Source organism: Bos grunniens, chromosome 24, assembly GCF_055505025.1.
Source record: "Bos grunniens cultivar Pamir isolate PY7600 chromosome 24, Bosgru_T2T1.0, whole genome shotgun sequence".
In the NCBI taxonomy this organism is placed as follows: Eukaryota; Metazoa; Chordata; class Mammalia; order Artiodactyla; family Bovidae; genus Bos; species Bos grunniens.
In genome coordinates this window covers 46086465-46113998 of record NC_141188.1, presented here as the reverse complement: position 1 = coordinate 46113998, position 27534 = coordinate 46086465, and the positions used below count along the sequence as shown (strand labels likewise).

The 27534-nt window shown below is 42.3% G+C and overlaps 1 protein-coding gene across 4 annotated transcripts in view; it reads right to left on the bottom strand.

The window, feature by feature from the left end:
* The window catches only part of SETBP1 (SET binding protein 1), a 402738-nt gene that overhangs the window by 171478 nt on the left and 203726 nt on the right, over positions 1-27534 (bottom strand). For all 4 annotated transcript variants that reach the window (XM_086373343.1, XM_086373342.1, XM_086373344.1 and 1 more), the window contains one exon: positions 24489-24542. In XM_086373343.1, the coding sequence (XP_086229469.1) occupies positions 24489-24542 (54 nt within the window). The remainder of the gene's footprint in view (positions 1-24488; positions 24543-27534) is intronic.

Genomic DNA, 27534 nt, shown 5'->3' with positions numbered 1-27534 from the left:
CAGGGATGGAACCCCCATGTCCCACATTGCACGTAGATTCTCGTCCCTCTAAACCAGAACCTGGGCAAATTACTAAACCTCTCCGTGCGTTAGTTTCCTTATCTTTCAAATGGAGCTTTCAGAGAACCTACCCTCAAGGGTTATGATGAGGATTTGATGAGTTAAATACACAAAAAGTGCTTAGAACAGTGCCAGTGTCCGGCTTTGAGGAGGCAGTCAGTAAATGTTATCTAATATTTTTGAAACTGAGGTATTGCCGTCTGTTCTAACTACCCAAACCTTTCGCTTAGGTTTTGTTTGTTTTAAAGAGATGAGAAAGAATGAAATGGGGAGAAATGACTCAAAGTTGTTCTGGGAAGAGGACTGGTGACGCCATTTGACCACAAGCTCTTTTTGAGCCAGCAGTGGTTTCTAAAATAGCTGTCATAATCCTAGACGGCAGAAGTTGAAGCAGCAAATTTCAAGGGACACTGCTGACTCTCACACCACACTGCTCAGGGCACATTTAGGGCTGTGTCAGAGTCTGAGGACTATGCTTAGAGTCTGGAGACACCAGAAAAGTATATTCTAGGGAAAGGTGAGCAGAAGTGAGGAGAGACTAGGGACTTAATCACTTAAGGGTTGGCTGTGAACATGAGATGTTTAGCATGAAGATGGGAAGATTTAGGAGAGCCCTGATAACTGCTTTTGAATGACTGAAAAATCATTGTGTAGGGCTTTAGGATAAAGCCAGCAAATAGAAGTCTCAATGAAATAGATTTGAATTCTACATAGAGATTAACTTCCAAACAGTAAAAGCTCTCTAGCCACAAAAATAAGTCTGGCCCAATAGAAGCTCTCTATCACAAGAAACATTCAAGCAGAGGTGAGATAGCCTAGTAGGTATGTCTAATTGAATTATTGAATTAATAACAAAATCACATTGAATCGAGACTCTTTAGAGTTAAAATTTTACAGGTTGACACATATGAATGGGCTTTAAAAGGCCTAAAGCCAGGCACACATGCAGTGTCATTGTTTCAATGCTGGCTGCAACTGTCTGCACCACCCAGGAAGCTTTGCAAGGCCTCCAGAGGACATTCTGCTTACCATCCTTAATTTCTATACAAGACCAGATCTAAAGTTCCCGGTTCAAGCAACATTTGGGCAGCCATGTAACTCTCCACTGACAAAACAGCTAAGTTTTTGTGCAACAGAACTTCTTGTCCAACAGTGAAAAGCCAGGAGTTTTGTTTTGTTATGTTTTCTTTTATCCTTTAATAGGAAACAAACAATTTGGAGATAATTTGGGCTTCCTGTAAACGCCTCACTCCCTTTCATGCCTAAAAACTGTCAAAATGTTTGAATGTAAAAGGATTATTCAGGATTCATTGAATGAGACACTTGAGCTTAATTTCTATGCTTTCTTCTCACACTAGAGCACCCAGGTCTCTCCCTCCCCTCAGCTTTGAGTCTGAGTTTCTCATCTCGTAGGTGGGTTTGATTAATATGTCTGTCGATCATGTGCAAACTCCTTTGAGAAAATGAAAAGTAATGTTCAAAAATAATGTCTTTCACAGTTCCCACCTCAAGACATCTAAGACAAAAATCTCTGTGAAAAGACATGAAACCTAAAGAAGAAAAGAATAACCTCCATTATACAGAACCCAAATCTGGCATTTCTGAAGTGGGACTCAGAATTAGTCAAAGAGGGAAATGGAAAATGGAAGCCTAAGCGATGGTCTAAGAAACCTGAAAATATTCACCGCTCATTGGGATCACAAAGGCCTCAAACACATCATTTTTCTCAGGAAGAAGGCACCTGCAGTCGGCATTAACTGGGTTTACACCAACTCTGGCTCCTTTGGTGGAACAAACCCACTCATGATGATTTTACACACCATGGCTAGAGCAGAGGCTGGGTTATAAAGAGCCCCAAACTACCCCACTGTTGCTTATGCTCACAGGTGTCTGGATGGGGAGAAGGAAGACAGGTTGGGAGGAAAGGATTAAGAGGAAAAAGGAGAATGATGTACATGGCAAGAATTAGTGAATTAAAATCCTATATGTGCTTACTAGTTTAGTGTCTGTCTCTGGCCCCACTATTGATGTCTATCTCTTCTCCAGGAGGCCCAGGATTGTACTGGAATATAAAAAGTCTGCCCAGAGTATATAATATATATTTGTTATAAATTCTCTCCTTCTCAGCTCATTCTCCCTTCTCCATCAGAATTGCTCCATCTTAAGATTCAACTCATTCTGCTCTGCGTCTATATACCTTGTGATCTGGCAGGTCCTTGGGTATTTCCTATAATGTAAGATTGTGCTCATGTATGTAAAGAAAATACAATGGAATCGAACATTTCTACTTGAGAACTAAGTCTAAAGAAAGAAAGTAAGTGAATCAAGATTCCATTCAACTCAAGGTCTGTTTTTCAAACCGGTTTCCTTGAATGCCTTACAAAGAGTAGGCACTTAATGAATATTTGCTGACAATATGTGTGATAAAATGTAGATCAAACACAGACGATCAAATATATAGGTTTACAGTGCTTTTGTTTTATTTCATTTGTGTTGATGTGCTTCATCTTGTCAAATGTTTAACATTTTTTTGCTGGCCCAAAACTGGAGACTTGGAATCAGAAGATCCATGTAAATTCCAAGTGAGTGTGGTTGCTTACTAACATAGGGAGCTCAGGCAAACCATTCAGTCTGTGGATTCTCAGTTCCTTAGCATTACAATTTGGATAAAAGTAATTGCCCTGGCTAGGCCACAGGTTTGATGTGAAAATTAACTGCAACAGTCATTTTGAAATTATGTTTTCAGCAACAAAGCACTATCAAATGTAAGATAAGGTAGATAAGTTAGAGTTTATAGGTCATCCCTTCACATTTTTTTCTGCCAGCTGCAGGCTCAGGCTACTTTGGGGGATCCCCTAAATCAAAGAATTAAAGAAAAATAGGCATATTTGTTCTAATAATAACTTGATAATATATAATTTTAATGGGACTTACACAAACATCGGGCTTCCCTGATAGCTCAGTTGGTAAAGAATCTGCCTGCAATGCAGAAGACCCTGGTTCCTGGGTTCGGAAGATCTGCTGGAGAAGGGATAGACTACCCACTCCAGTATTCTTGGGCTTCCCTTGTGGCTCAGCTGGTAAAGAATCTGCCTGCAATGCAGGAGACTTGGGTTCAATCCCTGGGTTGGGTAGATCCCCTGGAGAAGTGAAAGACTACCCACTCCAGTATTCTGCCCTGGAGAAACCCATGGGCTGTATAGTCCATGGGTTGCAAAGAGTTGGGCACTACTAAGTGATTTTCACTTCACTTCACACGAATATTTTAGAATGTTCCACCTTTGGCCTCTAAGAAAATCTCTGTGGAAGTGACTTCTCCATCTTGATAAATTTCCCTCAATAGAGGGAAACAGAATGACCTCTTAGAGGGAGAAAAATCCAGAAAGCAGAAGACCTAGTAACATCTAGAATTAATAGCCCCTCTAAGTTTTATACAGCTGTTCTCATTCTGCTTTTTATATATAATGATTTATCACTACTGGAATAAGAACACATAAAACAACAAATCCTCCATTAGATGTTGGGGAATTTTATTTATCCAATAAAAAGAGAAAACATTTTCAGAGAAATCAGAATTTCCAATAGTCAGTTATTTTTTTTTGAAGACTGTGGAATGGGACTTCTCCACATAGATGGCAATGAATTATAAACATCTAATTTACCTTTGTCTGTCCCTTCTATGTGTATATAAGAATGAGGATATGACATCTATCCTGGGTTATTGCCTATCACAAGGCTCTATCTCAATAGCTTAATTTAGCAATCTGCTAAGATCCTTACAGCAGAATGTAACAAGTGAGGCTCTCATTTCAGCTCTTTTAAGTGGAGAGTCAACATATTCACATCTGGAGACACTGTTGCCACCCCTTAGATGTTTGGTGGATAGTGATTTTAGCATCTAGAAATGGTATTTCTTATGTATGCTCACCACGTGACTGGGTCCAAACTGAGCTCCAAAGGGAATCAAAACAGTCTAAGATAATTGATCACGTTGTCTTTACCTATTCTTAGGACAGGTTTGAGTAGGGACGACAGATAAGGCTCTGATGATAGCTCTTAAACTTTTAGAGGAAGAATGAACATCTCAGGACAAAGTTAACCTCCTCTTTTGATTCTTCCCCTCCTCATCTGGCAGAAAAACGGAACATTTTTAAAGCCACAGAAGCCTATTGTTGTCCCTGGTAATTAATCAAAGAATCTGAGAAATCCTAAAAGCATCAGCAAAATTGTTTATCTCTATTTTGAAATGCTGAAGGGAAAAAAAGGTGGGAAGAATATGACTTTACAATAAAAGAGAGAAAAAAGTTGATTAGGGACAATATTCAACTTTTGAGCACAGACAAATAAAATTAGTTTGCTGTTATTCTGGAATAAAAAAGTGTGAGAGATTAACTCATTGTGTTGTATAACAGGAACCAGCTTAGTACTATAGGTCAATTATATTTCAAAACCAAAAAAACACGTAGAAAAAAAGAGACCAGATCTGTGGTTAACAAAGGTGAGGGATGTGAGGGGGTTTTGGATGAAGGTGGTCAAAAGGTACAAACTTCCAGTTATAATATAAGTAAGTACTAGGGATGTGATTACAACGTGATGAAGATAACTAACACTGCTCTATGTTATATATAAAAGTTGTTAAGAGAGTAATTCCTGAGTTATCATCACAAGAAAAAACCTATTTTTTTCTATTTCTTTAACTTTGTATTTATATGAGATGATGATTACTGTAATAATTACTTCATGATGTATGTAAGTCAAATCATTATGCTGTATACCTTAAACTTACACATGCTGTATGTCAATTATATCTCAATAAAACAGGAACAGAAGAAAAAAAGTATGGGAGAGAGAAACTTCCACTTGCTGGTGAGTGATCAGGCATGTTATTTATACCTTTGGGAGAAAATGGATGGTGCCACTGGGGACATTTCTACATCCTCAAGGAACAGGTCTTAAAACTAAAGCAGTTGACTCCCAGGAAGGACTGGTTGTCAACTTTTTCGAGACCCTCTTTCTTTGCACCTTTTTCATTGACCTCCAATTTACTATCCATCAGTTTCTATGCTCCAAACCCCTGGATAAGCTGTCAGTGGCATCAGTGTTATTAATCTTCGGTGGCCATGTCAATGACAGTCACTGCTCATATAAGTCCACACAAGGGATGAACATAATAGAGGGGCATTAGGCCTTGAGTAGACAAGGTAAGTCTGAGGAAATGAACAGGCTGATTGCCACCATTTTAATAAAAGCACAAAGCTCCTTTATCTGCTATATAACTTTTATTTTGCACCAATGGGAAGCCTATTCCTTTTGGAGCCAATTCAATTCATAAGGTTTCAGGGAAGATAAATCTTGCCAAAGAATAGAGAGAACAGTATCAGCTTCAAAATGCTATTTCTTGAGTTCTTGTAAAAAGGCTTCTCCAAGCACTGACCTGAACACAGACCCTGAGTATGCTCTAAACATGGACTATTGGTGACATCTGATAAGCTGCTAAGACTGCACCGTCACACAGGCAGAAACTCAAAGGGAATGAAACCCTTGGTTTGAGTTTCCTTAGCTCTACTCACCACCTGAAGTGCATGGCTGCAGGATCAGCCTACATACTTGCCTCCCTGGGCGCTTGGTGTAGAAATGGATCATCTTCCCTTGCACAGAGCAGGACCAGCACTCTAAACGATTCCTCCAAGGACAGGGTTTGGGTTGCCTTTCATCAGGGACGGAGACTGGATGCTCTTCTGACGTGTAACTTCTTTGTTGAGCCCAGAATATGATTTGTTTGTTGGCCAAATGAGTTCTCGTTCGGCTCTCCTGTCTTACACCTCAGTATCCCACGTTCCTCCAACTGAGCCCTGGCATTTGGGGGCCTGACTGCCCGTTATCTGGGATCAGATGTCCTGCCACCACTCTTTCATGTAATCTTTGACCACGTCTGCTAAGGCTTGGATACCCTCCTGTCCCGCCCCTGCTTAGATAGGCCCTGGGCATCCTGGATATAGTTGGCCATGGCTCACTGTATTTTCTGCCTGCAGCTTCTTCTGTTGTCAGTGGCCCAAGAATCTGACCCAGTCTGAATGCTCACCTTAGAATAACTGATCCTGGCCAGTTCTCATTCCTGTCCCATCCTGAAGACCTGCTACAGACCTTGGCCTTGGCACATTCTGGCCTGCTTCTCTACTGCTTGAACCCTACTTGAGATCAGGGAAAGACCTCTGCTCTGTCATCTCATTATCAGAACTGCTTTTTCTGCCCTAAGAGCAGGAGTCTGTAGTCCTGACAAGAACGGAATCTCCAGGTAATTTTGCTCATTCTCAGAATAGCTAGAAAGAGCCACATGCGCGTGGTTGACTAGGCGAATGCGGCAACCAGGAGGCTGGGGACTTCCCCAGCTGAGAACAGCAGCTCAGTAGATGAAGGAGGTGTAACTTCCGTGTGTGGATGACTCGTGGCTTTAGATGAATGGTGCTAGGCTCTCTTCAGTCATCAAATATTTCCTAAATGCCCACGGGGTGCCAGCAGTGCATGAGGCAGGATAGTTAAAAAAAAAAAAAGCCTTCTTTTAATGGGCACCTACCATGTATCAGGCACCTACATGCATCATTCTTAATCCTTCTAGTAACACTCAAAGGGAGTTCATGACCTTATTTGACAAATGAAAAATCAAAGTTTAGTAATTTTCTCAAGATCATGAACCTACTAAAAGGATGATCAAAATTCAGATCCAATTCTATATAACCCAAAACTCCAAGTTCTTCCCAAATACCAGATGGAAATACCACTCATTCAATCACCAATTCATTCATTCATCCAGCAAGTATTCCTGATGGTTCACTGCAAGCCAGAGCCTCTGCCAGTGTTCAGCATGAGAAGATACTTCAACTGGAATTAAAAGGTTACTTTGAAGGAGCTCAATGGGAAAATTTGGGGGGACTTTAGAAAGCTGTCATTTATGTGTGGCATCAAATAGGATAGTCAGCTTCCTTTTAATTAATAAAAAAAATAATAAAATGTATAGTCCAGTAATCTTTCAAAAGGAGAAGCTAGTGAAACCCCAAAATGAGGCTTTCTCCATATTTCTGATGGGTCCTGAAGTTTTTACAAGGAATTGGATACACTTCAAAGGTGACAGGGTGCTTCCTGTAGAAGGCATCTGGGTAGACCCGAGGGCTGCAGACTCCAAGTACTCTTTTTATTTTAAATTAAAACTACTTCTACATATGAATATGAAAGTACAGTATCCAACTTGGAAAAATATGCAAGTGTCAAAAAATGAAATGGGAAGGCTTTGATCCAAGTAGGTTGAGGAACATCTTGGATGGAGTAAATAAAGATTTAAGTAGTCTGTAGCCTAAGCAGTGAGCTCTGCAGAAGCTATGCCTATTCTTTAAAAACCTTCAATTTATATTCTTTACAGCCTCTAGAAGTCTGATGTCTACAGGAATGAGATGGGATGGAAAAGGATAAAATACTGGAGCTGGAAGACTTTTTAGGCATCATTCAAGCACAGCCCTCCATTTGGTACATAAAGAAACTGAGACACATGGCCTGACTGACAGCTGGAGTAGAAGCTCTATCTGGGACAGCTGGGGGTACAGATGAAGAGCTAAGGCTGACTTGATTCCACTTGAGCTCAGCTGTCATCTGAGGCCATAAAGAAGCTGAGACACACACCTAGGCACTGAGCTCATGACATACTGAGAGACTCGGATTACCCAGGGCATTTATTTTTGGAAAGGCCTCTTCAAGTTGCCAGCAGGCTCAAGCATAATGGACTGGAAGAAGTTTTATTTGAACGAGAGTGTCTTCAGTGACACATTTTCCATGTATCATTTTTTGGCAAACATAAAAACAATTCCCAAACAACATACTGGTGAATTACTCAGAGTTGCTGAGGATTCCAATTCCATTTTTCCAATGACCTTCTTCTGGTTTCTAAATCTAAAATGAGTTTAGTAAGATGCTGTGCCCAGACCTGCGAGTGAGGACCACTGCCCCTGGGCCCCAGTGCTGCCACTGGAATGACCTGCTGGGCCTACTTTCCTCACCTGGTACAAAGAGTGTTTGCTTGGACAGGGCTGCAGGCAAAGAGGAGACACATGGGATGCAATGGCTTAAAGAAATGCCAAACATTTCTTGAAAAAGTGCTTGGTTCCTTATGTATATACTTAATCAGTCCTACACCAGATGAGGGGAGTGTTGCTCCCTCATTGTCTGCATGAGGGCTCCCCTGACAGCTCAGTTGGTAAAGAATCCACCTCCAATGCAGAAGACCCCAGTTCCATTCCTGGGTCAGGAGGATCTGCTGGACAAGGGATAGGGTACCCACTTCTGTTTTCTTGGGTTTCCCTTGTGGCTCAGCTGGTAAAGAAATCTGCCTGCAATGCAGGAGACCTGGCTTTGATCCCTGGGTTGGGAAGATCCCCTGGAGAAGGGAAAGGCTACCCACCACTCCAGTATTCTGGCCTGGAGAATTCCATGGACTGTATAATCCATGGGGTTGCAAAGCGTTGGACATGACTGAGCGACTTTCACACACTCACACTGCATGTACGAAACAAAACAAGATGCAGAGAGGTTATCTAACCTGAACAAGGTCCCAACGCTAGCAAACGTGGAAGCTGAGATTCAGGCTCAGGTCTTGTACCTGTACTGCACCTGCCAAAACCCTTCTAGTGTACAGCCTTTCCTTCTACTTCTAAGTGTCCAGAGATGGGGTGCTAACGAGGCACATAGGGCTAAGGGCCTTCCAGCGCTGGGAAAGTCTTTCTAAATACACTGGAAACATGCCTCTGTCAACTAACTCCCATAGGTTCAGTTTTCCTTTGGGGAACATTTAGCTGAAATTCTAAATATCTTCTATAGGTAAAACAGAAATATATAAAAATGCCATCAGTACACAACACCAGTTACCTTATTGTTTTACATCTGTGGACAAGACAGCAAAGAATCAAGAGGGGATGGGGTTTTAGAGTCTTGGTGGATTCCTTTTATCACTTTGAGCAAACCATTTAATCTGCCTCTGTCTCTACTTTCTCTTCTGTAAAATGGATTTACCTACTTCATGTGTTTTTGGTGCTCTCTAGGTATAAGAAGGTATATAAAACAGCTGCACAAATACAAGCTGATTTTATTGTTTCATATGCGGTATATGGGCTTAGAGCATGACCCTATTCATCCCACAGGTGAAAGGAATGAAATGCCTTTTAAAAAGTTTCCTCTGGCCTTTGGGTGGGTGCTCCTGCACCTAGGAGAGATGTGTTACTATGTCGGCAGACATCCTGACTAGTGAATCTAGACTGACGTATATTTAAGGAAAGTGGAATCACTGAGATTGGTGCAAGGGTCTAGTTTCTTAACACTGGATTGTTTATGGCATTAAAAAAAAAAAGGATATTATAGAGAAAGATGGGAAAAGAGTATTTGCTGCAAGAGGATAGTTAATTTTCACAGCTGAGCTCCGTTAGCGCATCTGAGGCTGGCCCTGTCAGACACAGGATCACACCCCTCTGAGACTGACTTTGATGAATGCATCTTGATATACCCTGCTCATGGTGGAGGCTGTATCGCCAAGCCAGGGTTGCTCTGTGAGTCTACAAGTGAACAGACGACTCGCCCCACAAACAAGGAGATCCCTGAATACTTTCCAAGTCATGATGCTAAGGAGGCAGGATTGGCAGCTCCCTTGCCATTGGTTGTAGAGCTGCTGATGCTGAATACACATGGCATGATTTGATGGCCTCATCTCCACTTACTGCTTCATACGCTATCTCATGATTTCTAAGGGTTGTTTCTGTCCCCAGGGATTTGCAGGAGACAAGTTCTGTCTCTTATCTCAGAGCCAGGAACGTTATCTGAACAGCTGCCACCTGCCGAAAAGCTGGTGTCAAACCAAATACACTAGCTAAAGTACCTCTTTTAGGGGAAACAAACACATGAACATGCTTACTTGTGTGTGCACAGACACACACTTCTGGAATGAACGATCTGTAAGGCATGAGCCCTGCCAGACTAAGTGATATCCTATGGACCTGTCCTCTGTCCCCCACCTGATCTTCTGCTGCTTCCCATCAACAGCAGAACCTGCCCGATGCTGGTCTTGTGGGCCAGGGGGCCCTGGGCAGCAGCTAGGCTGGGAGGAGGAGGACGTGGGGAGTAGATGAGCCACTTACTTGGAAGCAGTGGCAGCTGCCTTTGAAAAGGAGAATCCTTTCTTCCCTAGGCAAAGGGGCCTGTATCATAGGCATGAAGAAGGAAGAGGCAGGTTAAAACAATACAGTGACATATTGGTAGCTTGTCACAAAGCAGAGGGGAGAGAATCGGCTTCCCATTCTCCTCCAGGCTCTGGCCTCAGATGACAGCTCAGCACAAGTGGAATCAAATCAGCCTTTAGCTTTCGCCTGCACCCCCAGCAGCCACAGATACAGCTTCCACTCCAGCTGTCAGTCAGGCCGAAGCACTCAGTAAATGCCCATGATTAGCGCCTTCCTCAATTGGGAGTGTAAATGGAGAATCACAGCTCACTTCTCAAAGTAGCTGGAGCCACACACCCATTAATTTATACGGAGCCAAATGTAAACAGAAAATGAATGTTCCTGTAGACTCTCCAAGTTTTATTTCCCCTGCTAAAAATGTTGGGAGGAGGAGGGATATCTTCCTCTCTTACCATCTCTTCCCAAATTTGAATTGATCTGTTTGACATCCAACCAAATGATTCTCAAAGGGAGACAATAAAAGCCCTGCACCCTCATTTGTCAGTATTTAAGGCTTAATGAACTCTTGGCGCAGTCTCTCCTCCCAGAGCTTCTGTTTGTTATTACTGTTTAAGGTGATCTGTCCAACGCGCCGATGTGCCAAGAAGCTTTGCTCATAATCAGAAATATGTATTTATTTACTAGTTGGGTAATCTACAAAGAGATTTTCTGGAGATCGCCACATTCACAAGAACTGCCACACCCAGCTGTGCTCTTTGTATTTAAATCCCAGGCGTTCGCCAGTGATAGGGGCATTGGGTCCAGCCTGCCCAGGCAGCTCCCGCCTCCATCACATAGATAATCTCCCTCAGCTGTGGATAAGTCTGGACCAAGAAGATGCTCAGAGCTCTAAGCTTTTAGGTGCAAAAGATTCTCTACAAACGCACATTCAGAGTAAACAAAACCCATCAGTCCCCTGTAAGAGTCCTACGCCTGATTGCACGAAACACATCATGATGGAATCTGCAATTGGCAAAGTAATTGGCGTTATTACAGCTGATGGGGAATTTCTGATGCTGCCCGAGCTCCCCTTTGAAATAATACTCAGCCATTTAATTTGTCCAGCTCTCGTTGAGCTGATTGCTCTTTTCTGCTGGAGTTTATCAAGAATGAAACGCGCTGTCTCTCCAGACGCCTGCAGGCTGAGATTTCACAGACAGTTCTTTTTTTCAACACTCTCTCCACTTCTCTCATGACCCCATGCCTTAGTCACCTTTCACAGGATGCCAATAATGCAATAGATTGGAAATGGGTAAATCAAAACTGACTTAATTCAAAGCTGTGTATTTCCAGTCCCAATTCCAGAGGTATTCGAATGCTCTTGCTACACCATAAAAACAGTGAAAGGCTTGCAAACCTCCAAAGATATGGTTGTTCTAAAAAAGGCTCACAAAACTCATTAGCTCCAAAAATAAGTAATAGAAGACATCTTTATTATAACCACAAGGCCAGAAGCACTAAAGAAGTATCAGAATTTGGATACATGCACTTTTGTTTAGGGGATCTATTTTTACTGCTGATAGACATGTATCCCTAGAATGGGTTCTACAAATACTCATTGAGCATCTACTTTTTTGTAGAAGCACAGATTCTTCTTTTCTTTACACAATGGTCATCTGAAACCCCATTCTCCACTTTGGCATTTCTGTTCCTAACCAGATGAAGGGTAAGAAAGCCAAATTTAGCCAGCTGTGTTTTCTCACAGTATAGACAAGGCTAGCATCTGGGCACAGATCTCACATTCCCATCAGCAAGCTACTTGCCCTGTCAGCATGTTGACAATGAACTGCTTACTGGAGACAAGAGTCCTGCAGCCAGGAGGGCTCCCTTCTGCAGATGCCACTTCCATCTGATGGCCCACGGAATCCCGAACCCATATGTTCCTTGAATCAGCCCTAATCTCATTTTTAATACAGAAACAACTGAATTTATGGATATGAAAGTCATCATATAAAATCCCCCTGAAGTCCCCAGTTCCTAAAACAGCCTCTCTGAACAGCACTCACTCAAATGCCCTTTGGTACAATTTCTCACTGATTTTTTTTGGGAAATAAATCATTGTGCCTATGATTCTTTTACAGGGTTGGAGCTGAAGTAGATGTCCAGAACTATGCCGAGGATCACTGGACCCAAGGGAGTTGGTTCAGATGAGGCAATGCTCTGGTGATTGAAAAAGCTCTTGATACATTTCTTTAAAGTCATTTGAGCACTTTCTAGATAGTCTTCCTCCAGGGGAAAGTGCCACAGGTAGTAATAGAAGGAAGTAAGCAATGAACACGCTTCTTTCTGGGTATTCCCATGTCCCTGTCAAACAGTTCCTATCTATCTTTTATCTATCCCATCCATCCTGTCCTCCTTTCTCTTGTAGGGTCATTCTCACAGGGCAAGGCTGTCTGCCACTGCTCATTTTGATTGGCAAGTGTCATAAACTAGCAAAAATACCAGGCAAGATCTAGATTTTTTGTTTGTTTTTTTAGGTTGTTTTCTTCTTTGGTAATCCCAAAGAACTGTGGTGCTGGAAAAAACTCTTGAGAGTCCCTTGGACAGCAAGGAGATCCAACCAGTCTACCCTGAAGGAAATCAACTCTGAATATTCATTGGAAGGACTGGTGCTAAAGCTGAAGCCCCAATACTTTGGCCGCCTGATACAAAGAGCCGAACCACTGGAAAAGACCCTGACGCTAGGAAACATTGAGGGCAAGAGGAGAAGGGGGTGACAGAAGATGAGATGGTTGGATGGCATCACTGACTCAATGGTCATGAGGTTGAGCAAACTCAGAGAGATAGTGAAGGACAGGGAAGCCTGGCATGCTACAGTTCATGGAGTTGCAAAGAGTTGGACTCGACTTAGCAACTGAACAACAATCCCAAATTCTAGTAATATTGTCTTGGGAGGCTGCAATTTGTGCTCTAAAGTCAGTTTCAGTGGTCCAGGTTCAATTTCAATATGTAACTTATAAGAATAATAAAACAACAGTACACATGGTGTGTGTGCTGGGTGGAGTGCTTAGCAGATACCACTGTTATTTGGACTATCTATTCAATCCTCCTCAAAATCCCACAGAACAGGTATCCTTCTTTCATTAAAACAGAACCTGAGCCACATAAAAACAGGGGCCACACAGCTAATACCAGGCAGACCTGCAAGTTTAACTACTAAATGATAAAGTAATGGAAAATATTCTCCCTGCTAGTTACTGGAAACAGAAGGGTGAGAGATGCATGCCATATTTCTAAATATGCATCAGTTTTACTATTTATAGTAATAAAGACTACAACAACATCACTTAAAAGTTTTTCTGTCCCATGAATCATTGGACAGAATCAATCCGTTAGGACAACCTGTTGGCAACATGGGTCTGCTAGAAGCTCTGATAAACACACTTTTGGGAAAGTGGGTGATGCAAAAGGAAGATCATTTGCAGACCTGAAGAAGAAGGAGGGCGCGGTCATTATCAGGGAAATAGAAGAAAGCGGTGGCTGTCTGCAGACTTGACGCAGCCTTGAACACAAGGAGACAGGTGGCTGGAAGATGCCTATTGAGTCTGCAAGCTGTTCCACTATGAGAGGCCCCTCTCCTATGGGGGTGTCCTGATACCTCTCAATTGACCCCTTCTGTCTGGTACAAGACGGTCAGAAAGAGGTTGGGTTGATAGGTAGAAGGACAAGAGGGTTGAAATGTGAGCCCGACAGTAGTACTAGAAAGAACTTCAGTGAGTTTGCTTATCTGAGAGGTGGGGCTTCTGCCTCAGGTTTAGAACTATCCTGCTAAACAGATTTTGAAGAAAACATCTCCTTTCAAGTCCTAAAGGTGGTCTCTGAATGTACATTTTCTCCATGAGTCATTCCTAGCCCTAAAAATGTATAGAACAAAGTTACATATCACATTAAAATTTAGACAGAGAAATCTGTAACTCAATCCACTAATAAACACAGATATTTGAGATAGGTCAAAAAATTAATGACTTCATACCTCAAATGATCAGAATTTCAGGATTTTTAAGAAGCTCAAATTGAAGCCACTTTACCAAAAGAATTGAAGAGAAAAACAAAAATAGAAAACTAGAAACCTGAAGTCAGCGGAAGAAGCCAGTGTAATTAAATGTTTTGCGTCTCAAGGGATCATAGAAATCATCTAACTCTACATCCTTGCTGCTAAGCATTTGGGTTTGTTTTTGTTTTTCTTTCAGATGAAAATTATTGTTGAAAGAAAAGAGAATCATATTCAAAGTTAATCATCACTGATTGGCCTCATTTTTTTTATACTTCTATTCTGAAATTTGATTTTTTGATCATATCAGATTTGATCAAAATCAGATTTTGAGGCTAAAAATTTGATCAAAATCAGATTTTAAGGCTAAATCATATTTCAATATTTTGTGGGGATAACTTACATTGACTGCTTTGACAAATGTAGAAAAAAAATTTCTGCATATGAGGAAGCCCCTCTCCTCCCAACACCCACCTGCCAACCAGCAATTTTCCCAAGTGTGAACTTCTGCATATTAGGTCTGTTTTAAGCTGGACCCACCTGCACTTGGCCTTCAGGTGTTCAAAATATCTTGGGAGAAATAAAATATTCACAAACTCTAAAGATATTTAGAAATTATTAAGACTTCAGAATATTCCACTGAAATGCCAGACACTCTGGAAACACCTGGGGGACTTCTTTCATCAGGACTATATACCAATATTGTCTTTTTTTTTCCCTTAATCTACTATAAACACTCTCAAGGCAGACAGTGTAAAAAAGATATACCTGTACGAAGTGATTGATCTCATGAAAGAAAATAATAATGTCAGTTTGAGTTTTAGTACAAAGTGTGTGTATGCATGTGAACAAATGTTTTTGTTTAAAATGCTCTACTACTGTCATAGATGTGACAATACTGGTGTAAGGTAAGAAAAACAAAGTGGGTTGCCTTAGGAATTGTGGGAAAAGATTCATGTTCTATGTGGGTATCCAACAAGTAGCCAGAAAAAACACCTTTACACGTACAGCCATTTTTGGAGGGGGAACATTATTCACAATACAAAACAGTCACATGAGCCCACCAGTTCAGTTCAGTCACTCAGTCAAGTCCGACTCTTGGTGACCCCATGGACTGTAGCACACCAGGCTTCTCTGTCCATCACCAACTCCAGGAGCTTACTCAAACTCATGTCCATTGCATCAGTGATGACATGTAACCATCTCATCCTCTGTTGTCTCCTTCTCACCCACCTTCAATCTTTCCCAGTATCAGGGTCTTTTCAAATGAGTCAGTTCTTCACATCAGGTGACCAAAGTATTGGAGTTTCAGCATCAGTCCTTCCAATGAATATTCAGGACTGATTTCCTTTAGAATGGACTGGTTGGATATCCTTATTGTCCAAGGGACTCTCAAGAGTCTTCTCCAACGTCACAGTTCAAAACCATCAATTCTTTGGTGCTCAGCTTTCTTTTTAGTCCAACTCTCACATGCATACGTGACTACTGGAAAAAACCATAGCTTTGACTAAATGGACACTTGTTGGCAAAGTAATGTCTATGCTTTTTAATAAGCTGTCTAGGTTGGTCATTGCTTTTCCTACAAGGAGCAAGCGTCTTTTAATTTCATGGCTGCAGTCACCATCTGCAGTGGTTTTGAAGTCCAAAAAAATAAAGTCTGTCACTGTTTCCACTGTTTCCCCATCTATTTGCCATGAAGTAATGGGAATGGATGCCATGATCTTAGTTTTCTGAATGTTGAGTTTTAAGCCACCTTTTTCACTCTCCTCTTTCACTTTCATCAAGAGGCTCTTTAGTTCTTCTCTTACTGTCATAGAAGGTGGTGTCATCTGCATATCTGAGGTTATTGATATTTCTCCCGGCAATCTTGATTCCAGCATGTGCTTCATCCAGCCCAGCATTTCTTATGGTGTACTTTGCATATAAGTTAAATAAGCAGGGTGACAATATACAGCCTTGATGTACTCCTTTCTCGATTTGGAACCAGTCTGTTGTTCCATGTCCAGTTCTAACTGTTGCTTCTTGACCTGCATACAGATTTCTCAGGACACAGGTCAGGTGGCCTGGTATTCCCATCTCTTTCAGAATTTTCCAGTTTGTTGTGATCCACACAGTCAAAGTCTTTGGCATTGTCAATAAATAAACAGAAGTAGATGTTTCTCTGGAACTCTCTGGCTTTTTCAATGATCCAACGGATGTTGGCAATTTGATCTCCGTAAGTAAGCTCATATCTTTTTCTCAAGGCCTTTCTTCAAGCTTGCCCTCTGCCACTTGCCATGAATCTTTGTTCTTTGATTCAGTATGATTCAGAGCATGGACTGCAGACTAGTGCTGGCCTGTCAAGTGTATTTTACCACCTGAATAGCTGGTGGTAGGCACAGGGGTAGCCTTTTCAGAATACCTGCTTAGCAATATATCCTCTGCCTGGACCCCAGTTTCCTCCTCAGTGAAAGTGGAAGTGTAAGCCATCTGATAAAAGGCTGTTGTGGGCTTAGATACCAGGGCCAAGTGAAGCACATTACACATTCCTAACACAAGGTAGAAACTATTTGAATATGGGGCCCTTTACTTTCTCTCCTCTTTAAGACTTCCTCCAAGACTCAGTCTTTATCTAGAAAATGAGGAGGCTGATTTAGATTCTGGGGAGCTTCTGAAAAGACTTGGTGCTTCTGAACTCCACCCAGATTACACCCAGATTAACTCAATGGGGTGAGACCTGGGCTTTGCTAGTTTTTATAAGCTCCCTCAGTAATCCCATCTATGGTCAAAGTTGAGAACCACTACTCTTAGTGTTCCGTCTTGACTTTTCAATTCTGAAATGGAAGGAAGGAGGAGTTTGTAAGCACTGGTAGAAGAACTTCTTTATACCCTGTTTTGCTTCAGGTTGGTTCTTCCCAAAATGGCAAAGTAGATGCGATGTGGCGAATTCAAAACAAGCCGCTGCTTTTCCTCACTGCTGTGTGTCTTAGGTGGGAGACTCCACTGCCTACCTCTGTCTCACTGTGGTTTCCTCTGAAGAAGGGACAACAACTGCCATAATTCTCCATCTGGGAGCTGGGGAAGGGAAGGGATGAGAACAGCAGAAATGCTTTGCCAAGACGAAAGGATTCAAAATGCTCCACAACAATTCCCTGTCTTATTCTGAGATAGATGAATTATTTTTCCTTGAATAGGCTGAGATAAAAAGAACACAATATGGAATACAAAAGTGAAGCTGTGGCTGCTTGTCCTGATTTCATCAGTGATCAGTTTGGGTTTGAGTTATCTTAACAATGGTGATACGCTCTAACTCAAGGTGTCACAGCGTAAGAGGTGAGGAATACAAGTGTCCGTGCCAGACCACCTGGGTTCAAATCCTAATTCTGCCACTTATGGGCTTTGTGACCTTAGCAATTGTGCGATTACTTTTGAAATGAAAATAGTATTATTACTGATTTCACAAAGGTTTGTAAGGATTAACTGATGAATAAATGTGAAGTTCAAAGAACACTTTCTGGCATACGGTTCACTTTTAGTAAGTCTTTGGCATAGGTACACTCAGCCAAAGGCCATGTGGACATGTAGCAACACCAGCTCCTGCTGAGGCCAACAGTGGCTGGGTACTCTGGAAAATCCCGAGCTTCCTTTTCCATCTTTACGACTGTTGACTCTCAGCCTGTAGGCACCCGGTGTCCATGGGAGCAGAGTCTGACAATGGTGATTCTGTTCTGAAGGACACTATCCACCCTTGAAGAACAAGCAACCTGGGAACTCAGGGATTTCACATTCAAAAGAAAGGAGCCATCAGAAGCCTCTGACTCTCTAACCTGCTCTGCTGCTTTTCAGTGGAGGATCAGCCACTTGAAATAATCAGAAACACAGACCATCACTGAGTCATAGGTTACTGTCAGGGCCCTTCTCCACATCACCATGCCTTTTCTGGTGGGACATGTGAACAGCTAGAATTCCTTTCTGTTCAGAAACTCCATGGTCACACCTTCCTAAAAACTAGCTTCTCCTCACAAAATGTTTGGAGTCCTTGCATTGAAAAATTCTGGGTTAGGACTCATAGAGCCCAAGATATTTTGCAGATGGTTATATCCCCTGATGTCTGTAAGTAGAACTGATTGTGGGGCCTGAGAAAAATGGAGTAAGGGTTTGTTTAGGGATGACAAAGTCCTCCTCCTTTGAACATTGGGAGATAATCACACTTAATCCAGGAATGAACACTGAAACTTCTTAACCTGTACCTCCTTTGGGTTTCAGTTCAGTTCAGCTGCTCAGTGGTGTTCGACTCTTTGCGACCCCATGAATTGCAGCACGCCAGGCCTCCCTGTCCATCACCAACTCCTAGAGTTCACTCTGTAAACCTTTGGGTTTACAGTCCCCTTATTTGTCCAGTCAGCCAAGTAGCTACCAAGTCCATTGATTCTGCCCCTATACTTTATCTGGCATTTCTTCCCTCAGGAACATGTCCCACTGACCCCAGCCCAGCTTCATTCGCTACTACGTCTCATATGGACCAACGGCCCAGGCTTATTACTGGCTCAATCCCGTCTTCATTTCATCACATCTACTAACGATGGTACAACCTTCTTGCATCACAGTTGTGGTTCTTCCCCATACTCAAGCCTTCAGTGGCTCCACTGTCCTCAGACAGATGTCAAAATCTAAAATCTGGATTCTGATTCAAACAAATCAACTGTAAAATCCATGTTAAGATAATCAGAGAAAGCTGAACATGCACTGGGCATTAGAAAATACTATGGAATTATTGTTACTTTTATAGGTAAGAATATCATAATACTTTTATATTAAAAATAATATTTTATAGGTAATAACATAAAACAATAACATCATGGCATTGTGATAATATATTTTAAAGGCCTTATTTGTTAGAAAAGCTTATTGAATTATTTATGAGTAAAATAACCTGATGACTGGGATTTTTAAAAAATGGTTTCCCCAGATTTAAAATTAAAAATACATATCTATCTGGGAGTATAGCTGAAATAAGATTGGCAAATGGTAATGATTACAGAAGCTGGCCCAGGGGTGTGTGGGGAACTGATCACATCAACTCGGGAAAACTGACTGTCAAAGACTTTGCAAACAGGTTATTAAACCATTGACAGCTTAAAATTGTTCACTGGGGGGATATTTACACCACAGAAATCAGCCCATGCTCCAAATCAAGGCTTTTGTAACAACATATTATTAAAGTTGAATAATAGATAATAAACATTAGATAATAAATGGAGGATTATTAAACTAGTGTGCCTATTTTTCTGGACTTTGGAGACCTTGTGCAATTTGGTCCCAACCTAATTTGCAGCTATATCCTCACCATATTCCATCTAAACCAGAGCAGTTAAAGCACTCTGTCTCCATAACACACCCAAGAATCTCCACCCTTGGTTTGGTCTTCATCCAGGCTTCCCCTGCCCTGGAGTAAGTTCACTGCCTCACTTCCTTCTCACCTATCTCGGCCCACGTACCTAGAAGACGTTTTTGCTTGCTCACATAGATACAATTTCTCCTTCATCTGAATTCTTAAATAATTTAACCTAAGGAGAAGGGGACGACAGAGGATGAGATGGTTGGATGGCGTCACCGACATGATAGACATGAGTTTGAGTAGGCTCCAGGAGTTGGTGATGGACAGGGAAGCCTGGCGTGCTGCAGTCCATGGGGTCGCAAAGAGTCAGACATGACTGAGCGACTGAACTGAACTGAAACTTCTCTGCCTGGGGGAGGGCATGGCAACCCATTCCAGTATTTTTGCCTGGAGAATCCCCACGGACAGAGGAACCTGGTGGGCTACAGTTCATGTGGTTGTAAAGAGTTGGACACAACTGAGCGACTAAGCACACACTTCTCTAACGAAAGGAAAAGTTGAATTTGCTATATGTGGCAGCCACCATGCTAGGTTACTTTCACAATATTGTCTCATTTGATCCTCACAACAATCTGTGGGATAAGCAGCACAGCTTTTTTGCTCAATAAGGAAAATGAGGATTAAAGCTATTAGGCAACTTCCCCAGGTTCACAAAGCTAATAGTGGTAGAATATTCCAGAACTGCCAAATTCTGGGGGAGAGTCTGTGCAGCACATAGCTCTCCATGGGCACCTTTGAATGAAATGGCAGCTCAATGACTGAAAGTCCTGTTTTCTCTGAACTGAAAAATGTTTTCCCATGTGTTCGGAGTGACTCTTCTTACCTTTCACTGCAAATGTCCTCTTGGCCATAACAGCAATAGCCATTTAAAAAATTTCTTTAAAATAGCTACCCTTATATAACAGCTATTACACTTGCCTCCCAAAATCCTGTCATTGAGGCATACTTGAAGTAAAATCCAATTTTTCCTATAAGAAGCCTCCTCTCTCCTCTGAGACAGTGGGGCGTTTATGAAGCAGGTGAGAACCAAGTCCTTTAGTCGGTGCTCTCTTTTGGGGTATGGATCTTCTCAAGGTTGCTTTCCAGCACGGCAGATGGACAGACGACACTTGCATCTGAGCTTGGGCCCCAGGCTATGGTTGTTTCTTCCTAACACCCCCACCAGGGCCCTTGTAAGCATGTGCTTAAATGCCCATGGGCATATACACAGACACTTTACTACAAAATTTAAACAACCGTCAGATGCCTGTAGGAGAGGCAAAGAACTAACTGCAAAGAAGCTGTGGCTGCTATTTGTATCTTAGATGAGAGCAGAGGATCTCGCATTTGCCTTGGATTGCTCCTGGAGAGCTCAGCCTGCAAAAGGAATGGAATGTCTAGCAAGAGGGGCGTGGTGAATAAATGATGGTACTAGCAAGAAGACAAAAATAGCTAGCTGCTAGAAGATTTTCCAGTGACATGAAAAGCAGGCAAACAAACAAAAAAGGTTAAAAGGCATATAAAATATGAGTGTCAATTTTTTTTAAAAATCCCATAGATGTGTACATTTTTGCACAATAATTATGGTAAGACTATACCCCAGAATGTCATTATAAGTATTGCTGGGGTGGAAAGAGATTTTCAAAATTTTCGAAATATTTTCCAAATTTCTTCTTTTTAGTTACTTTTTACAGTTAGCATCCATCACCACACAGAATTACAAATTTTTTCTTGTGATGAGAGCTTTCAAGACTCACTCTTTTAATAACTTTCAAATATAACTATAGTCACCGTGGAGTACATTACATCCCCAGGACTTATTTATTTTATAATTACAAGACTGTACTTTTTTTACCACCTTCACATATTCTGGAGTTTTTACAGTGAACAAACTTATAGCTCTTAACTCAGAGGAAAAAAAGAGTAAAAATAAAATGAAGAAGTCATATGACTGTGGGGCTTCTACTAAGCTTCTACTGCTTTTAATCCTTTCAAGAATGGAGAGAGATGGTCTGGGAAAGGTAGATGAGGGTCCTCATTTCTAGTCATCCAAGGATAAGAAGAGGGGGCTCAAATATGTTCATTCCTTCAAAGGCAGGAAGAACAAGGTGTTGGAAAATGAAAGATGTGTTTGCAGGGGACCAAATATTAAGAGAAGAGTCTGGGTGACATAGGTGTGAATTTCAGGAGGCTTTCCATCTGTGTTTTTTTCAACCTACTGAGACTAGTAACCTCTGGTAAGGCAGTTCTTCCTGCTCACCCAGCACAGAAGCCAAGCTCACCGACCCAGGAAGAAGTCTCAGCCCTAGTGCACAGGCTGTAAAATCTCAGCATCAGGCTCTACCTTCAAAGTAATGTGTTTATTTCCAGGAATGAACATGGTGCCTTTACAAGCCAATAATCACAGGGAGAAAGGCTGACAGTGACTTCCTGACCCTCCTCTTCTTTATCTGGATGAAGAAAAGAAGGAGAGAGACAGGAGACAGGAGAGGTCAGACTCGTACACTCATTGCTCTCCACACCTTCAAACTGGAGGGGCAGCAAGAATGAGAGAGAAAATCATGACTATTTTCCCTAAGAGGCTGCAGCAGGAAATGCTTCAAGGAAGGAAAAAAAAGACAAAAACTTTTCCATGCAAGTGGTGAATGTGGACCACGTGAACGCCAACAGGCCCACTGACAATGAGCCCAGGGAGGGGTCCTCAGTGAATTGCCTCCTGAAAGTCAGTGACAGTTCCTGGGAAGGAACACACCCATGAATGACTGGACATCAGGATGCCTGGGGATCAGTTTCACCTGAAACCCAGAGAGAAGGGAAAACAATAACAGAAGTCAATGAACTGGTGCACAGCCCCGAACGTGTGGGCAATGTCCTGTTTCTCTCTGGAAAAGCACCCAAGAGGGTGGTGTTGACGCGAGACACATCCGGGCCTTTTTGATTTAGGAACAACACTGAAGAACTGACTTTGATCTGGGCACTACACTCTGGCCACAAGATTCCCAGGGCCTCCTGGCCTCAGGAACATGCATCCTGAGGAGTGAAAAATACACATTTATATTCCAGCCGCGGGGGAATGACACACAAATGGAATAATGTGGAAAGGTCAGACGGAACCAAGGGAGTGAGCCATCTGCACCAGTCACCGCAGTGTAACCGGCAGGGAGCAGGGGAGCTGCGTTTCCAGGATCATGGCCTCAAGTGTTATGGGCAGACCCCCAATATATCTAACAATAGTTCATTTTAAATCAAATATCTTTAGAACTGTGGGCTCAACAAACAGAGAATATGATCAACTCAGAAATAATGCCAAAACCACACACACACCCATACACACACACACCCATACACACGCACACCTTCCATAAAGTCAGTCTCCACTATGTATCCTTTTCAAGCCACAAAGCAACACAGTACAAAGCCTCTATAAATTCCAAATAAAAACAAATTTTTGGCCGGGCTGCCACTGTGTGTGAGTATAGGTGTGGAGGTGGGTGGGACATGAATCGATTTTCTTTTATTTTTGTTTTACATTCTCTGAGCTCACCTGAAAGCTTGTGTGCATTATGTGAATAACTACTTGAATAAATTATCATTTTTCAATATTGTCAAAAGGCTTCCTGACTATTTTTAAAACCTCACTGCGTCCTGACAGAAGGATTAACAAGCTGTGATCAAAACACCCCAAACTGTACATGGATTTATCTTTGACTCTCAGAGAGCAGCAGGGCCCTGGAATTTGTTCACTGTCTCCCTCAAGCCTCTTACTCTACTTCTGATCTGGTCCCCAGTGCTCTCAGTGGTCTGAGGCCTCTTCTCCCCAGGTCTTGGGGTCTCAGTTTCCTCCAGCAGTAAAAGGGGACCCACAGGATACGCTCCACATGGGGGAAGTGTAGTAAGGGTACAGTGAGCTCTTGGCTATAAAACGTGTTTAAAGAAGAAAACATCCTCAAGTTTATGGAATTCTTGTATTAGAAAGTACCTGCTTTGCCTTTGGGAGTCCCTGCAGAGGTGCGGCAGGTGGGGTCTTGGGCAGCACTGAGTTGTGACAGGAAGTTTCCCATTCAAAGGGGAACAGAGGCAGGGGTGAGATATCTCATTTCTTGCTCTTGGATTTATCTGTCTTTGCACACACATTCTATCTACACTGGGATCCATGCGGAACACAAGGACTGTGTGTGTCTGGTATGCATTTGTGTGTGTGTGGCGGGGGTGGGGGGTGGGTTATGCATTTGTGTGGAGACAGTAAGCTTCCTTTCAAAGACAGGCAAGGTGATTTTCCATCTTCAAGGCTGCCAGGGAGGTCCCAAGAGAGACTTTGCCTGTGCCTCTTGTCGCTTGCTCATAGTGACCTCCAAAAAGCATTCTGGCCAGAGATAATAATGGCCCATTTTCTACCCAAGATCAGCAAAACTCAACCATCTGCCTCTGCGGAGTCTGAGATTACCTGGCCCCCAGACTGTGGCTACAAGGCATTCTCTCACAAAGATTTCACAAATGGGAGTACCCAGTACCAAAGAGGAGAAATGCAGGAGAAAATCCCACCTTCTACATTCTTGGTTTAACCCTTTCCTATGCTGAATCACCCACCACCACACATTCCAAGCAGCTTGGTCTACTCTCTTTCACACTATAAAATATTAAGGAAGCAGAAAGAGGTGGTTTTGTTTGTGATGAGTTGAGAGGAGCCAGTGGGAGATGACAAACTACCACGTCACTGTCAAGGCTGGTTCCCTGAGTCAGAGACACTGGAAATCCAAGGTGGGGGTTTGTGCCCTGGTGCCAACTTTGTTTTCTCACAACCAAAATTCATAAAAGGATCAGTGGAACTTACTTGTGGCTGAAATCCTTTGAGGTCGCTGGCTGCAAGGTCACTGGCTGTGAGGAGCTGGAAAAGAACAAAGAAGTCTTCCTTAGTGATACCTCTCAACAGTTTGCATACAGCGTCCCCAGGACAACTGATCAGCAATGGATCAGACCGAGCCCAGAGCCATGGCTAACTAGCAGAACCACAAAAGGCAAATGCAGTGCTTCTGGGCTAGTAGCCTGGAAGCAATGGCCTTTTCAGCTTCTGTCTACTCTATTTCTGACTGTCTCTGCTGCCTTCTATCTTCTTTCCAGGTGCGATCAATCCTTCAGTCTTAAGTTAGGCAGCATGAACTATGAATGGATTCCAACGGATCCACAGAGTCTCTGAGATTGTAAATACAAATTGCATGTGAGTTCACACACTTCTTTAGGGAGAGGGTCCCTGACTTCCTTCCTACTATCAAATTATCCTGTGATATCACAAGTAAAAGAGACAGTTAAAGGCCCATCTCCTCCAAGAGAGCTGTTGCTTCTTCCTCCTCTTTTTTAAAAATCAGACCAGTGAAAATGGCCCTATCCTCTCCCCAGCTGCACGTAACTCAGTTTCCCTTTACTGTATGTTGCCTTTCATTTTATATACTTTTGAAATATTCAGAGTTTATCAGTCCAACTATCATGAACAATGTTGATGGATAAGTAGGCTATGTACATTCTGTATCTGTGTGTTCAATCCATATTAAAGGGTAAAGTTAAGGTTTTAATACGTTCGCATGCTATCCAGAAAATACTCAGTGGAGTCCTAAGATGAATTAATAAAATACTCACATTCTTAATTGTTGCTCAAAAATGCTGGGAAAGCGGGATAAAGAGAAAAGAGGCAGATGCTTATTTTGATTCAAGGAGTGTGACTGCTTGCTAGCTTTGTTAGGCCTGGAGAGCGTTTGTGAAAAATAAGAGAGATTTCATGTTTGCTGTAACAATATTTTGTTTGGTTCAGGAAAGAGAGGAAGTCATGCTGGGCTGCAGTGCCTCCAGCCTTAGAAAAGCTCAACTGGGCTCTTTAGCTCAGAAAAGTTCAACTGAGCTCATTGCTCTTTAGGCAATGACTTTGCCTAAAATGATGCACAAAGTGGTGTAAACTCTGGGATAGAATAGGAAGGAGATGGAGATTGCAAAAGCTGTACCTCTCTCCCTACACCCAGGCCTGCAGGTAGCTTCCCGCCACACCCCCCAACCCCAGGGGATGTGGAATTTGCCTGGAAAGGTGGCACTATCCTGAGAGAGCGGCAGCTCAGCCCCTCTGACTGCAAACACAGCCACCAACAAGCCACAAGGGCACGTGATGAGACACTGGGGCCGGAACATAATTATAAGACATCTCTGCCTGCAAGGAACATACAATTTGGTCCAAGGGTAAGACACGCATGTGTCAGTTTGAGTAGAGTGTTAGTGTCAAACTGTGAACAACGTAGGGCAAGAAAGGTCAGGGTGGGGTTACTAAAAATAAGAGTTTGAACTGAGCCTTGAAAACGGCAAGGTGGCAATGCAGGGAGCCCCTTCAGGTGGGCAGTGGGAAGAAGACATGGGAAAGGGGTTTACCAACCCCAGCAGGCAGCTCGCTCTGCATTATCCCCTGCCAGCCATGGCGTGCTTTAAGGAAGAAGGGAGGGAATCAGTATCGTGGTTGCTACTTTTTTTTTTTTTACAGAATTTTTTTTAATCTTCAAAACTCCTTCATGAGATAGAAAGTATCTCCACTTTATGGATGGGAAAATTGAGACTTTGGGAGGTTAAATAGCCTTTTTTAGGTCACACAGGTACGGCAGGAACTCTTCTACTGCCTTTTTACAAGGTTTACGAGACAACAGAAGTGAAAGCCAAACATCCAGTTCTTCCTAGTCCTGAGATGCTGCAACAGAAATAAACCACAGGAGTGTTCAGAGCATCTTAGCATTCGCACTATTTTGGCAAATCAGAGGCTTGGGATTGAGTAATGATCATATCCAGGTTGAATGGAAATAGAGATAAGGCATTTTGGGTTATTATTCCTAATGTCCCAAGCTCAACAAAATTAGGATCTATCCCACCCTCGCTGGAAAACTTATATCCTTTTCCCTTCTCTTAGAAAAGCAAAAGATGCATAAAATTTAGTTCTTTTTTCTTTCTTGGCTGTGCCGCATAGCATGTAGAATCTTAGTTCTTTGACCAGGTATCAAACCTGTGCCCTCTGTGGTGGAAGCACAGAGTCCTAACCACTGGACCGCCAGGGAATTCCTACAATTTAGTTCTTAGTTATTTAAAGTTTTATCTTGTGCTGTTGTGTGTGTGTGTGTGTGTGTTTAAATTTTCCTTTTTTTAGCCTAAACAAGCCCATGCACAACAAGACAATGGTTTATATCTCACATAACTATTGCATTTCTCAAGAAAAGTCTTGACGTACAATTAGTCATCGAATGCCTGTTGGTCAAATAGTGGGGAATACTGTCAAACTAGAGGTGAGGACTAGAATGACTAAATTGCTGAGATGTCTGAGAGACAGCCTATGACATCCTTCAAGTTGACAAGAGGAAATGACACCTAGAATGCACAGCACCTAGAGCACTTCCTGCATGAAGTAAGCATTCAAATATCTGGATGAATTAATCAGCTCCAACATGGGAACAAATCCTTCTATATCCATGATAGATTTTACTAGAGAATATCAGCTTATGCTTCCATGCACGAGTCAAGGTTAAATTGAAGAAAGAACAGTATGGGCAAAATATAAACCACACTCCTTGAACACACCCCTTTCTATAGCTGATTGTTTCATAGGTGATTCCACATTCTGCACCCAGGAAACGAGAAAGAACTGGTCCTCAGGCACTGAAGTGTGGAGCTCAGGTGCAGATTAGAAATACACAACGGGAAGTTCAATATTTCAGAATTGAAGACCACCTAGATCTGGACCCCCAAAAAAGACTTCTAGTCTTACAAAAAAGACTTCCAGTCTTGTCAGAACTTGAAAGAGACAGCCAAAGTTCCCTGGATGGATGAGGAAATCACTGTGTCTCCAGGCAGCTCAGGAGCCA